Source organism: Phytophthora infestans, genomic scaffold (genome assembly GCF_000142945.1).
Source record: "Phytophthora infestans T30-4 supercont1.19 genomic scaffold, whole genome shotgun sequence".
NCBI lineage: Eukaryota > Oomycota > Peronosporomycetes > Peronosporales > Peronosporaceae > Phytophthora > Phytophthora infestans.
In genome coordinates, this window is record NW_003303740.1 from 1,241,553 (window position 1) to 1,255,628 (window position 14,076).

Consider the following 14,076-nt stretch of genomic DNA (forward strand, 5'->3'; position numbering starts at 1 on the left):
CAAGCAAAATGACAATTTGACGCTCACTCGACACACGGAAACAGTCTATGAAGATGGATATATTAGCTAGGAAGCCAGAAACAGTCTAAAGCTCGAACACCTTGGCAAACACGTTGCTCTCTTGCTTGTCTTCAGCGTCGCTACCAGTCGAGAAGAGTGCGTTGCAAGGCTGGAAGGCGAGAGGAACCTTGCCCTTCTCCTTCCGCTTCAACTGCTTGTCGAAAAGACTCTTGTACGTGATCTCCATGCTCTCGTCCACGTCCACAAACTGGTGACGCAGCTTCTCCTCGAACATCCTCGCTTTCAACGCAACATCAGCATTGTAGTGGTGCTTCATGGTGTACAGTTCCCAAAGAGAACTTTGCAGCGCGTTGCACTTGATCGGGTCCAGCTCGTCGTTAATAAACGGGTCGTGGCCGTCCTTCAGCACCATCTCCGTCTTCTCGTTGGACAATTTCTTGGCTGCAGCATCGACAGCTGACCCACTTGACAATTCCTCTCGACGCTTAGCAGCCTTCTCTGCTGCAGTGAAAGCACCGGTTCGATGGATAAGCTGCAGGCATTCCTTGTGACGTAGAATCAAGTTGTACACCATCGGGATAATGAACAGAATAGCGCCAGGCTCAGCTGTCAACGCCCTGCGCGACAACCGCTTGGCGAAAGCTGCGACCGTGTACGCCGGTAAGTGGGTTGAGGACAGGAAGAGGTTCAACAGGCCGAAGAAGCGGTCGCGTTGCTTGGCGGAATACAGCGATGGATCGTCCAGAAGAGCGTACAGCTTGTTGTAGAAGTCTGGCGAGTCGAAATTGTAGTCCTGGATGAGGATGAACAGACTGTTAAGTGCCAGTAGACTAGTGACGCCACCGATGCTGTACGAGTCAGTGAGGAAGTCGGCAATTAGCAGCGGGTTTACAAGGTGCGGCATGATGTCGTCGGGGAGCTGCACCAGCACCTTCTTGTACGAAGCCTGAGGCAACTTGTGACGCAGTACAGCAATCCACGCCAGACTGAAAGCGTGCTGGTGCTGCTTCACACTACGGAGACCTCTCGTCTTCTTCTTCTTGGCAGATGCAGCCTTTCGCTTGGTTCCAGCTGTAGCAGACACCTCTTCCTCCTCGTCATCGCTCTCCTCGTCACTGCTCACCAATTCCTGCTCCGGTAAGCTCGAGTCTTTGGGTTCTACAAGGAACGACGTGATCTCTTCTGCGTCATACGGCATCTGCACCATTCCCAGCAAACGCAGCGCGTTGGCAACCAACGTCAAGTCCTTCTCCATGTCGTCTGCATTGTCCAGAACTTGTGCCAGGTTCTTCAGCTGTTAAAAAACAATCATTCCAAGCATCAGTTTCCTACAATTATATCTTCATAGCAACGCCATGTATAAGTCATACCATATAGTACTGGACGTCCATGTATGCGCCGACGTATTCGCCCTTGAACACACTGGCCAGCTCTCCCTTGAGCTTCTCTGTTTTCGCCAGTTCCTGTACGACGCGTGTGAAGGTTTCATTGCCGAAAGCGGGTGCGTTTCCACCGCGAATTTCTCCCTCGCGAGATACAAACTCCATGAGTGTGCGTAACGCGCCAACACGCAGGTTGCTGTCCGCCTCTGCGTCACCTAGCCATTGCAGCATCTCCTTGATGAAATTCACGTAGACATCCCAGAGCCAGCAACGGAATTTATCGATAGCCTGAGTGTCTGAGCCCTTTGCCTTCTTGGCTGCCTCCTGTTCTGTAGGCTTAGGCTTGAGGTCACCCTTCTCAAGGAAATAAAGAAGCACACGTCGCATGGTCTGCATGGCCGCCTGTGCCACAGCCTTATCACTCTGTTGCAGCGCCTTCACCACCTTGGGGAGCTCATTGATCTGCTTGACATCCTCTTTGATCTTGGCCTCCAGTTGCTTGATCTCCGCCACGCTCGCCATGGTCGCCAACGTCTACTGAAGAGCTCAGGTTGACCGCAACACCACTGGAGGAGCGAAACGCGTGTTTTGGGTAGCCAATCAAAATGCTAGAAATGTAAAATTTCGCGAAATGGAGGCTCCAATAATTCGATTAAAAATTTACTAACCGCGCCAATTGACGGGACAAGTTCGCGTCGCTCTCGGCTTCTTCACCATCGAAACAGACCGTGCATCACGTTTGCAGAGTACTAAGTAACTATTTTACCTTACTCATCACCTGTCGTGCCACACGTCGTTTGAACTGAGCCATGGACGCCTCCGACGAGCGTGAGAACGACTATCTGCGCTTCCTGCGCGGCATGCGGCCAGACGACGCCAATATCCAGGCTTCAATGCGTGCGTAGCAATGTAGAGCGCTAGTTTATTCTACTAAGGCGCGATGGCAATAGGCTGCTCACACTGTACTAACCGTACTGCGTTTATACCTAACGACTCCAGCTGATCTGTCGACGACGCAGTCCTCGGAGTTGGACTTCCGCACGTCGTTCGTGGGACCCGACGAACTACCGGAGATTGACCATGACGGAGCTGAGTTTGCCAGGATGCTACTGGCTCAAGCTGAGCAGGAACACAAGGACGCTGAAGCAGAGGAAGCTGTCGCAGCTGCTCAAGCTGAGGCGGAAGAGGCCGCTGGTGCAGTCACCGGCGTGTTGCAGCTATCATCAGCGCGTGTGCGAGCAGATACGAGTCAGAGTCGACGCGTAGAGAAGGCTCCAGCTGCTAACCCCACGGACAACTTCGTCTTGACCAAGAAAACCTGCAGATTCTACAACAAGGAGCGCGAGAGGTGCAAACGTGCTGCAACAGGGCTAGATGGACGCTGTGCCCTCCACAAGGTCAGCCAGTTCTGCAAACATCCCAGGTGCAATAAATACAATCAGGGCAATGGCTTCTGCATCAAACATGGTGGTGGCAAGATATGCAAGTTCGAAGGATGCGACAAGCATGTACAAGGCTACGGCTACTGCTCAGGACATGGCGGGAAGCCTCTGTGTCCTATTGATGGATGCGAGAACAAGAGGATGGAAGGAGGGTACGTGCAGGAGCTCCTGAGCTTTACTATCAAGCACAACAGCTGATGTTACTCCCTGATAGGTTCTGCAAGGCGCACGGTGGAGGCCGATTCTGTCAGCATGAGGGCTGTAAGAAACGCGATATAGGCGGCGGTCTCTGCATCTCCCACGGTGGTGGCAAGAAGTGTAATGCTAAGGACTGCAAAAAAGTGGATCGAGGCGGTGGCTTCTGCAAAGCCCACGGCGGGGGCAAGAAATGCGAGACTGAGCGCTGCAAGAACTGGGCGCTTGGTGGCGGTATCTGCTCGGAACACAAAGGCCCCGGTAAGCGCTGCAACATGTTGGGCTGCACAAAGTACGACCTCGGTGGGGGGTTCTGCATTGCTCATGGTGGTGGGCGCAAGTGCATTATCGAAGGCTGCAGCAAGATCCGTCAGGTCAACAAGCGCTGTCGTGGTCACGGTGGTAAAGTCCTGTGTAGTGTACCGAATTGCGATCGCGCCGCGCAGAGCCGGAAGCTGTGCAAGTCTCACGGCGGTGGCAAGCTGTGCAAATTCGAAGGGTGTACCAACATGCAGAAAGGCAAAGGCTTTTGTATCCGTCATGGTGGAGGAACGAGATGCAAAGAGGAAGGATGCAGCGCGATTCAGCGTGGAGGAGGCTATTGTAAGGGCCACGGCGGAGGGAAAAAGTGCTCGTACACGTTCTGCAAGAAATGGGTCGTTGGTGGCGGATACTGCGACGACCACCTGGATCTGGAGCTGTCGCGTCAGCCGGAAGAGATCTCTCGCATCGCGGCGAGCTCATATTTAACCAGCGAATCGGTCTAATAACGGACAGCTAGCGTTAGTGAGAGATCTACGTCCGATACGTCATTTCATTGATAATGTAGCCATGTACCGTTTTAGCCCCAGACCCAATTTTTGCTTAGCTCAATTCTGTCTCAATTTATCCGCACGGGAGGACAAGTGCACCGGGACGCCCGCCATGCGCCTTCCTTGCTTGTTGTTGGCTTTATTGGGCGTGTGGGTGCTTGGCCCCATCTCTGCTAATGCGTCATCGTCCCCAATCAACTACAAGACGTACGCGGAAATGTCCAGGTACTTGCTGGAGCTCAACGCCACGTTCCCAGATGTCGTCCAAGTGTCGATAGCTCAAGACACGTATGATCTGCCGTACCCCAAGGAGCTCCAGTGCATAATAGACGACGAAAGCAAAGCTGAAAAAGAACCTTGCAAACAATATGTGGTGCATCTGACCAACCACTCGACGCTAGCGAACGACCCAGAGAGACCCGAAGTGTTCATTAGTGGAGCTCTGCATGGCAACGAACGAGTCGGTCCCAATGCGGCTATTGAGCTTATCGCTTTATTTGCACACGCCACATCGATGTATGGCACGGACGATAAGGTGAAGCCTACAGTGGACACACAGAGGTGGCTTAGAGAGCTTGTGAACACTAGGAACGTGCTGGTGATGCCGATGACCAACGCTTATGGCTACTCGCACAACCATCGCGAGGAGTTGACGGTGGATCCGAATCGAGACTACAATTACATGAGATCAGGTGCTGAGTGTATGCAAACGATGACGTCCCGTGTGGTTAATGAGATCTGGAGGGACCATATCTTCCAGTTGGCAGTGACTTTCCATGGCGGCACTCGAGCAGTGGCTTACGAGTGGGGCTCACCCGATCACTACCTTAATGGCAAGGAGAGAAACCCAAGCGAAAAGTCTCCGGATCAGATGGCGCAGGTCCAGATTGGCAACACGCTGGCCAACTTTGCTGGCGTTTTCCCGGACGGAAACCTCTACCCGACGGGAACGATGAATGATGTTGTGTACGGTGTCACCGGTACGTAATATTTTACAATTTTTAAATATCATGAAGCTTTTCTAACGTTGCAAATGCATTGTAGGTGGAATGGAGGACTGGGGCTACGCTGCGTCGTGGGAAAACCAGTTTTACGACGCGAAATCGCAGCCTTTCCGTCCCTGTGAGCCGTCTACCTTTGGTGGCTATCCGAAGAAGAAGACGATCTACAACAACATCACGCATCGTGCTTTCAATATGCTAGTGGAGACGTCGAACAGTAAAGAGCCAAACGCAGCAGACTTGGGAAACTTCAAGGAGTTGTACGAAGCAAACGTCGATTTCTTTCGAACGGAAGCAGCCAAGACCGAGCTGGTCGGTCACGTACCACGGAACGTCCGTTTAGCACTCATGATGATCGAAATGGCTCAGCCTTTGGTGCGTTGGGTGGATGCAACAGGGTCGTCTCAAAGTCAAGAGTTGTTGAACGTCTTCCCCGCTGCAAGTCTGTACACTACCAAAGACGATCTAGTTACTGAGATGGGATGCGGTGCTCTGGCCTGGGAACGCAACGAGGTCGCGACGTGTAGCGTCTCTGATTGCAGTTTGATCAACTCTGCTCAGTCCAAGGTGCAGATCGCGTGGGAGGTGCTTGGTGCTCTCACTGTCGATAGCACGCACGTCCAAGTGTCTTCCAGCGAGACTTTCCAAGATAATGCCATTGTGATGGAGACGTCAACGCAGAAAGGAACCACGCGGCGGTTCTATGAGTTCGCCTCGGATTCCTCTAAAGCTGCGGCTGCGAACGTCGACACGATGGGGACTTCGCTGTTTGTTACATGCCTCGATCTGGGTAATGTCACCTCGGACAAGCTGTACGTTCGAGCTATAGCAACTGTCGACCAGGTAAACCACCGCTTCTGATCACTATCTGCGACTGTAGTCTCACGAGATGGCTCTGCTGTACTTTAGGACTGGAAGCAGCAAGGCTCTGGGGACGAAGCACCTTCGCCTCGCGTACCGCCGCAGTCGCACCTGGTAAATGCTCGAACAAACCCAGATTGGGATTTCGAGTGGAATGGCCATCGAGTCAAGGCTTCTCTCGAGTGGACATCTCCGGTACGTGCAGTGTTATTCGTGGTCTAAAAACTGTTAGCTCGCTAACTATTCACTCATGGCTTAACCTGCCAGGCCATCGCTATTGAGACCGCAAAGACGACTGGCGTGTCGTCAGCTATTTCTTCCGCCCCATCTTTGTCGAATGCACCAGCATCCACATCGAGTGAGAGCGAAAGCGACGATAGCGACGACAGCACTGATGCGCCTAAAGAGCGTACGAAAAAAGCTCCGGGTGATGACGAAAGTGAAGATAGCGAAGACTCGAGTGATGACACTACAACTTCCTCGTCCGCTACAAAATCTAAGAGTGTCAGCTCCAAAGCTACAGACGATAGCGACTCCGACGACGAAAGCGAAGACAGTGAAGACGGTAGTGACAGCGACGACAACGATGAGATCAACGACAAGTCTTCCTCCTCTGGCACGACTCAAGGCACCACTGCTTTAGCTGCAACTGATTTGGGGTTGGACGACAAACCGGCGTCTGGATTGCTTCAGTTCGGCTACATTATCATGAGCTCGTGCGCGATGATCGTCGTGCTCACTCTGGCGTATCTCTATCGACGTGTCTTCCGGCGTGCTCGTCAGCCGTACATGAACATCAGTAGTCTTGAGCAGCCCACGCGCGTCACCATCAACAGTATCGACGACGAGGACTACGATGTGGACGATGACGAATGCGACGATGTCAGTGCGGGCCCACGTATCCCTCGCCATGCGCAGTCGTCCAGAAGCGTCATGTAGAACGGTGCAACATGTCACACGTCACAGATTTTGTATCGAAATGTATGTTCCATTCTCACCAGCTTGTCATTCTCGTCCTTTTGCTAAAATGGAGCCCATCCAACTGTCTCAAGACTTTGTGGACATCGCGCCGCCTCAATTCAACTCCACTCTGCGTCTCCATGAGGTACTCTCTATCGATGTCCATCTTGTCTAGTGTCTCCAAAAATTTCACCGCTCAAAGCCTCTCAATAGCTCCAATAATTACGCGCCTCTAATTTATCTTTCTTGTCCTCAGATGCTACTAAATGGGACAATTGGAGAGAGCGGAGTGCTCGCGTTGGAGTCGAATCGTCGTCTAGGCGATAAATACCGAGCCTTGCGATCTTGCGACGAACAATTCGATGAGTTAATCAACTCAGGCAGCGCCGCTAGCCAGGAGGACGCAGGCGCAGACCCGAAGATGGTGTACACTGAGTATCTCAACTGTACCGGCACGGCGCTCTGTGAGAAGCCTTTACTAGAGTTAAAATCCTGTATCAACTCGGTGACGAGAGGGGAGAAACATATCCGCGACTGTGCACAGACCAGGAGACTACTGGAGCGCTGTATGCGCAGCAAGAGCGAGGAGCTGCTTCAAGCCTCCCAACCGCAAGTGTTCCGACCCAAAGCCACCCCATAGACCTGAACGTCGATAGAATAAAACACACATACTGGCTTTGATTTCGTATCTGTTTCTGGGTTTTAAGGCCACGACGAGGACAAGCAGCGCGGTCAACCTACGTGTTGAGATAAAGAGAAGACTGCCTGTCCACCCAGCAGCCACACGCGTGCCGGTCTTCTAGCTAAACAATCTGGTACGAGTCCGTGGAGAGCAGTTTTTCGAACCCAAAGGCAATGGGCGAGCCGTCCTCGACCTTCTGAACAGCCTCCACCTGCACGTCGCTATACACGCTGCGTGAAAAGAACGAGACGGAGATGGGGAAGAACGCGTCCATGTTGTTGCCACGAATCGAAAACTCCAACGTGCCTGAGTTGTTGCTGTAAAAAATAAAAAAACAAAAAATTAGTGCACATACACACAAAATATATATCGCATCACAAAACCACCGTACGCAGAGCTGATCTGGTCCTGATGCCAAAGGAGCACGCCTTCAGCCGAGTTGTGCTGGTATTGTCCGTCCACGTTTGCCACACTAGGCGCGTCAGAGCCTCCGAGCGGGATCACAACGTTCACATTGTCCAGCATCATGTCGCGATCCAAGGAATACTCGACACTGACATTCATCTTGCCGTTGCCTTCTTCCTCCGGCCAGCACGTAATGTTCAGTGGCAGCATCGACTCGTCCTGTGTCTTCAAGCTCCACCGCAAGAACGCCACACGAGACGTCGGGAACGGCTTGGTCGGATCCCGTAGAGCGAGCACTGACTCGCTGTCATACAGTCGCTTGTCCACCTTGGGGTGCGTCTGGAACGAAATACCTTCCGCACCTCCTGTACGCAGCTTGAGACGGCAACAGCCAGCGCTCGGATCGTTCACCGACACGTACATACTGCCCTTAACCTCCAGTTGCTCTAGTGCACCATCACGTGTCAATACGACCGTCATCTTCTCTTCAACCACAGCTCCAATGGGGTCGTGACTGACTGCAGCAGCCACTTCAGGCTTCTGCACAGGCTCCACAGCTGCGCTCATTGGCGGAATCTCCTTCAAGCCGTCCTCAGCGGCCATAGCGTCCATAAACGACTTGCCACCGCCGCCCAGACCCATCCCTTTACTGCTACTAGAGCTGCCCAGCTTCATACCAGCAGCCTTGGACACCACCGGCTCAGGTCGAGTGTTGTAGGACGTCGGAGACGTCGCAGGTGGAGATCTGGGACTGTTCATGAAGCTGTCACTGCTGCCACCGCTACGTGGCGACTTGAACGCGTTGCTGAACGAGCTGCCGAACGAATTCTGCGATCCGAAGCCACTGCCGCCCAGCCCGGAACGCTCCAGACGCGCGCGTTCACGCTGCTCCTCCTTAATACGCGCCGTGTGGCGCTTCATGTCGTCCTTGGCAGCCGCGCGCTTACTCTCGAGGATCATGTTGTGCAGCTTCTCCTCATGACTCTCCATCTCCATATTGACGCGGATCTGCGACACGTTGATGTTCTCCGAGTGGCCACCGGCCGTGATGAGCTCGTCGAAGCCAAAGACAAGCTCAAACTGCTTGTCACGGATGGACGTCTCGCTCAACGGCGCGCAGATGTCAGGCACGAGTTTGGCTAGAACTTGGATCGTGTGCAGATCCTCTACGATGTTGCTGGTCTTGTTGGTGATGATGAGCACGAAGAAACTCTCCAAGGGTTGATACACGTAGCGCACACTCTCCGTGTCAATAAACGTGTGCTCACGGGAGCCGCTTGATAGCAGCTTAGGGAAGGCTGCTAGCAGACCCTGTATACAGTGTCAATAATACTATATTGGATATAATACAGCAGCTGTATTGCACCCACCTCGAGTCGGATGCGGGTGATCTCCACGAACTGGCGCGCCACGAGCACTGCGAACACGATAATTACGACGTGGTAAGTTGAATACGCAGCACAAGACACATCGGAATTGGAGATAATTTATTAAGCTGTCGTAAGCTTCGTACCTTTGCCATTTCTGGTCAACAGGGCAGCGGAGAGCACCACCTACAAGAACGGATGAAAAGACATTGTGACGAGTCGTTAGAGCATAGAACAAATGGGAGCAGACAAGGAATATGATGCAGATAGTCGTAGATAAATCCGTGTTGTGGTAGCGATGTGCTATGTGTGTGCAGAGCTACGTATAGATGCCGAACGTACTCACCATTTTGAACGAGGAATCCTTTCCTTATCTTACGACACAGCGGCCCCCTCTATACGTGGAGCTTGGAGGCGAAAAGACATTTTGACCAATACGAAGATAGCACATGCGACAATGGCATTGGTCAGAATTGTTTTTTCAGCCGAATTTCTACCTGTAATATACTAGAAGCATGTTGAAGTGACCCCGTCAATCAATATTCGCGCTAGAAAAGAAAACAATACCAAAATTGTCACCTATTTTTACGGCTTCATCTAAATTCAACCTTGTGTGCATTTATTATCCAAATGGCCTAAGGCGGCACCAACCTTACATCGGTCTTCTTCATTTATCATTCAAGTGTGACTGTCGATCATGACGGATGCCCACGCTGCAATACGCCTATCCTCGCCTGCAGTGGCTCTCCCTTCCAAAATGCCATCAACTCGAGCCATTCAAGAGGCCAGGAGCTCTACCCCAACCGGAAATAACAACACCAGCTGCAACGCCCTACCAATGCCTGCACATCGGCGGTCTTCCACTCGATCAATGCTACTCGCTGCGTCAACGTCAGGGCCTCCGTCTCGTTCGGGTGGTCGAGCCACTCCCCCCATCAGGATGGAAATGACCGTCACGGAGCAGATTGCCAGACAGGCACGCAAGTCCACGGTACTCGACCCAAAGAACGCGTTGCTGATCATGGCCATCCCGGACTATGACGACTATAAAATCATGCAACCCTATAGCTGCAGATCGCTTTCCAACATAAGCAAGTTCATTGGCGGCCGTGACTTCATCACACGCCACAATCCACAAGAAGTCAACGACTTTAAGATGAAATACTCCCGCGACGTCGGCAACTTGAACCGACATCGATCGATCCTGGCACCCCCACGATCGAATCTGTCATCAACTGGTTTGTTTTCGTCTTCTAGCGAGTCTATCGGCTGTTTAGCTTCTCCAAGCAACAACAACGACAAGTGGCTAAAAGATGGTTCATTATGGCGGAAGACGTTTACGTCCACCAAGCAAGTCTGCTGGGTATTGACCGATTACGGCATCCAAACACTTATCGGGCCTGAATACAGACTAACTACACGGACGCCAGTGCTCCCCGCACTACCGTCACCAAGGCCCTTAATGCCACTGTCACTCCCGTTATCTTGTCGATCAGCGAGACCAGAGACTCCTTCGTCCCTTGCAGCGTTCTCAGCACGCGAGTCTGCTCGAAAAGGGTTCGGAGTGGACTTGGCAGACGAGAAAACGCTAGCCGCTTTGTCTCGATTCGCAGTGAGCACGCCAAAGTCACGCAAACCGCCCTGCTCGCCATCAACGCGGTTGACCGACCTAACTACTCTAAAGAGCGATGAGAGCAGTGCTTCAACACTCTCAAGCTCTGAGTCACGCACGGATGGAGCGGAGTTGCTCTCACTCGCGCCGTATGCTGGTGTTTCATGGGAAAGAAGCGATGAATACGATCAGAACGAATCTGCGTCGCCTCAAGAGACCACCTCTCAAAAGAAGACCGTCGGATTCTTGTTCGCTAGTGCTGCACCTTCTTCGGAGCAACGGCTTCCAGTCGTAGCATCAATGACTCAGAATTTTGCAGTGGAGGTGTCGCCTCCGCTACTTCACTTGGGTACACTGCAAACCGGCCAAGTGTATCTGTTTCCCGTGCGAGTTCGGAATGTAGGTTTTCGTCAGGAACGTTTTCGTGTCAACCGGGTAGTTGCCACTTGTTCAGGGTTTAGTGCCAGTATTGCGGAAGCCAATTATCAACGGGAAGCTGCACGTTTAGCTCCTGGATTGGCGGCAATTGTCACTGTAGCTCTCAGTTTCCATCATCCCGGTCGAGCGACAGGCTCTCTACGAGTGGAAGCTGAAGGCCTTGGAGCTTGTGACATTGAGATTAAATGCATCGTGCGATAGACAGCAACAAGAACCGCTAATGAGCAAATGAAGAGACTTGTAGACCGATGGATAAGTCTCTCTACCCATAGTCAAGAAAGGCCTGTTAAATTTTGGCTTAACTTTTCGAGAGCGAGAAAGACTCCACCAAGTACATTTCTCTTTCTAACCCTCCTTGTAGACAGCCGGGAAGCACCAACGATGCCACTTGTCGAAGCTGATACTGAAGCTTCTCTTCCTGAGCAGACAGAGGAGGATCGACAGTGGGGTCTTTACGTCGGTGATGTCGTCCAGATCGGGCAATGGCAATCGAAAAAACTCACTTACGCGCTGTACTGCGGTCGTGGACGAGTGATCCACGTGTGGAGCCCGGATCGTCGAAGCTTTAGAGTTCGTGTGGATACTTTGCGCGGTCTGAAGCTATCTGGGTACTCGGCTACAGTTTGCTCAAGAGAACTGGACGATTTCTTTCACGACCTGCTTAACGTCGACCCCGTGAAGCCGACCGACGCAATTCGTCGTGCCAAAACAGTACTCCATGCCTCAGCTGCCTCTCGAGCGTCAAGCTTGCCGTTCATCCTCTTCGCTCGCTACAGTGGTGATGCCATTTTCACGCTGCTCCCGTTGCTCAAGGACGCGTACTTGCTCACCTTTGACAACCGGATGTTTGGGACTTTATGCGACCAGCATCAGGAAAACTCGGTGGCGAAAGTGTCTCCTTTGGACTCGCCAGTCCGCCCTACCGACCGAGGCACCGAAGGCAACAACCAAGCTGTTGCACCGAGAGCATCACGTACCAAGAGATTCTTCGGGAGTGTTGGCGACTTTCTCATGAGTGAATGGCTTGGGAACGCACTTGGCGATTATTTCCAAGATTCTCAGGTGAGAAGCAACTGGTACTCGATCCACGTACCTCCGAGTATCCTTTGCCTCAGTAAGTTGTTTAACATTGTTCTTTTTATTAAAATGATAAAAGTTTCTGACGTTTGCCTTAATGCTGTAAAATAATAGCACCATTGCTTCTGCAGTACGACCACCAAGAGAATATATTCCGAGTAGGATACAACGTTGCACGTAGCCTCCCGCACAGGCTGGCAACAGATCGCATGGAGTGCGGGTACGTGGAAATTTTTATGCTGCCGATGACAGTCTTTTTTTTCATATGGCTTGGGTTTTGCCTACAGAATTTGCTGGATGGACTTCACCCCGCTCAAATTGATGCTCCTCAAGTGTCAGCACTACATTTGCGAACCGTGTCTTCGCTTGCTGCCACGCAGAGAATGCCCGTATTGTCGGTACGCTATGCATGGAACAAGCGAGTAGTAAAGAATTCTTACTCTTCTTGTTGCCGAAACAGTGGACCGATTCGACACGTGCAACCTGTGAGTGAAGTTGTGAAACAAGCGGCACTTCGGCTCTTGGTGCAGGCGGTACAGCTCGAAGATAACCCCCCATCACCCATCTCTGAAGAAGCTGCAGACATCGATCAAGAACCGCTCAACCAAGATTCTGAGCACTAACAACCGATTCCTGTGAATCCGACAACAAGCACCAATATGCTGATTTTTTTTTTACCTTAACGAAGATATTCTATGTGAAGAATGCCCGATGACAACCGATCGGCAACATGTAGAATTTTGAACAAGCTCACCTCGGCATTGTTGCACTAATTTGACATTTTGCATTACCGAACACAAAAAAATAAAAGTGTTGAAAAAGATGGAGCAGGTTCGGGAGCTGCCGAGCGGCAAATGCGTCCGCAAGTACTCACCCGAGCACCCGCTCTTCGACACCGGTACGCGTCTGTGGGCAGCTAAGTATTACCAGGAGCTAGGGTACGTCGGCATTGCTGTCGTGCCATATTTAACCTAAAAATTAGCATTTGTAAATTGATTGATCCAGGTCGATGATGCAGCCAGAAGAAGCTGTGGGTGGACCAGCTCACTCGGAGCCGATCACGTGTCGATTGGCCAAATGCAACGTGAGCTTCCAGTCCACTTCGGCGTACGAGGAGCACTACGACATGTACGTGTACGGCAAATAAATAGGCAATTTTTGATTTTTTGTCAAAACCTGTAGGATGCACCGAAATATTTGCCGAGAATGCTCAAGATCGTTTTTGAGTTTGCGTCTACTGGACATTCACATTAGGTAAAAGGGGAAAATGTGAAACTTGAAAATTCGCATCTGACAATGTGAACTTTGCAGTGAGACCCATGACGCTTTCTTCAAGATTTTGTCCAAGAAGAAGCCGATGTATGTTTGTCTAGTGGACGGCTGTCCGGAGACTTTCCAACACGATGATAAGCGGACGAAACACTTGATACGAGTGCATCAGTATCCAGGAACCTTTTCATTCCACCAGCAGCGAAAGCAAAAAGTCAAGTTAAGCAAAGGAAGTGCTGGACTCAAGCATGAAGATGGAAACGAGCAGTCTGAAGTTGACGCTGAGACTATCAAAAAGCGCGAAGCTCGGAAACGCAGACGTCAACAGAAGAAGAAGAAGCTATTAGAGCAACTTAAGCTTCCAAATTCCGACATGCAAGTGGATGAAGGGCTTCAAAAGCAAGAAGGCCACAAACAAAACACTCCGAGTGAGATAACAGACGTCGACATGGCAGACCTAGAAGAAAGCATGCGGGAACTGCGCATCCCCAAGAGTATTCACTTTGGTCGCAAGCGCAGAATTTAACTTACGGAAACAACAGAGCTTCCATC

General features: G+C 51.5%; 6 protein-coding genes across 6 annotated transcripts; 4 read left to right on the forward strand and 2 right to left on the reverse strand.

Moving 5' to 3' along the window:
- Positions 1-85: 85 nt before the first annotated feature.
- PITG_11124 (nucleolar complex protein 4) lies at positions 86-1,960 on the reverse strand (the record flags this gene model as incomplete). The annotated part of the gene is made up of 3 exons (XM_002901851.1): positions 86-1,057; positions 1,106-1,315; positions 1,392-1,960. 3 exons carry the CDS (start codon positions 1,923-1,925, stop codon positions 86-88), a joined length of 1,716 nt encoding a protein of 571 aa, XP_002901897.1.
- A 252-nt stretch (positions 1,961-2,212) lies between these two features.
- On the forward strand, positions 2,213-3,807 carry PITG_11125 (uncharacterized protein; the record flags this gene model as incomplete). Its single annotated transcript, XM_002901852.1, has 4 exons — positions 2,213-2,300; positions 2,403-2,635; positions 2,717-2,997; positions 3,060-3,807. 4 exons carry the CDS (start codon positions 2,213-2,215, stop codon positions 3,805-3,807), a joined length of 1,350 nt encoding a protein of 449 aa, XP_002901898.1.
- A 262-nt stretch (positions 3,808-4,069) lies between these two features.
- PITG_11126 (uncharacterized protein) lies at positions 4,070-6,653 on the forward strand (the record flags this gene model as incomplete). Its single annotated transcript, XM_002901853.1, has 4 exons — positions 4,070-4,832; positions 4,897-5,696; positions 5,763-5,909; positions 5,982-6,653. 4 exons carry the CDS (start codon positions 4,070-4,072, stop codon positions 6,651-6,653), a joined length of 2,382 nt encoding a protein of 793 aa, XP_002901899.1.
- A 693-nt stretch (positions 6,654-7,346) lies between these two features.
- Positions 7,347-9,493, reverse strand: PITG_11127 (coatomer subunit delta, putative; the record flags this gene model as incomplete). Its single annotated transcript, XM_002901854.1, has 6 exons — positions 7,347-7,673; positions 7,748-8,405; positions 8,439-9,072; positions 9,132-9,178; positions 9,275-9,314; positions 9,475-9,493. 6 exons carry the CDS (start codon positions 9,475-9,477, stop codon positions 7,478-7,480), a joined length of 1,578 nt encoding a protein of 525 aa, XP_002901900.1.
- Positions 9,494-9,790: 297 nt separating this feature from the next.
- PITG_11128 (uncharacterized protein) lies at positions 9,791-11,379 on the forward strand (the record flags this gene model as incomplete). Its single annotated transcript, XM_002901855.1, has 1 exon — positions 9,791-11,379. The coding sequence occupies one exon, from the start codon at positions 9,886-9,888 to the stop codon at positions 11,377-11,379; it is 1,494 nt and encodes a 497-aa protein (XP_002901901.1).
- Positions 11,380-13,077: 1,698 nt separating this feature from the next.
- Positions 13,078-14,050, forward strand: PITG_11129 (uncharacterized protein; the record flags this gene model as incomplete). The annotated part of the gene is made up of 5 exons (XM_002901856.1): positions 13,078-13,209; positions 13,310-13,383; positions 13,438-13,509; positions 13,567-13,903; positions 13,958-14,050. 5 exons carry the CDS (start codon positions 13,078-13,080, stop codon positions 14,048-14,050), a joined length of 708 nt encoding a protein of 235 aa, XP_002901902.1.
- Between the last annotated feature and the right edge of the window lie 26 nt (positions 14,051-14,076).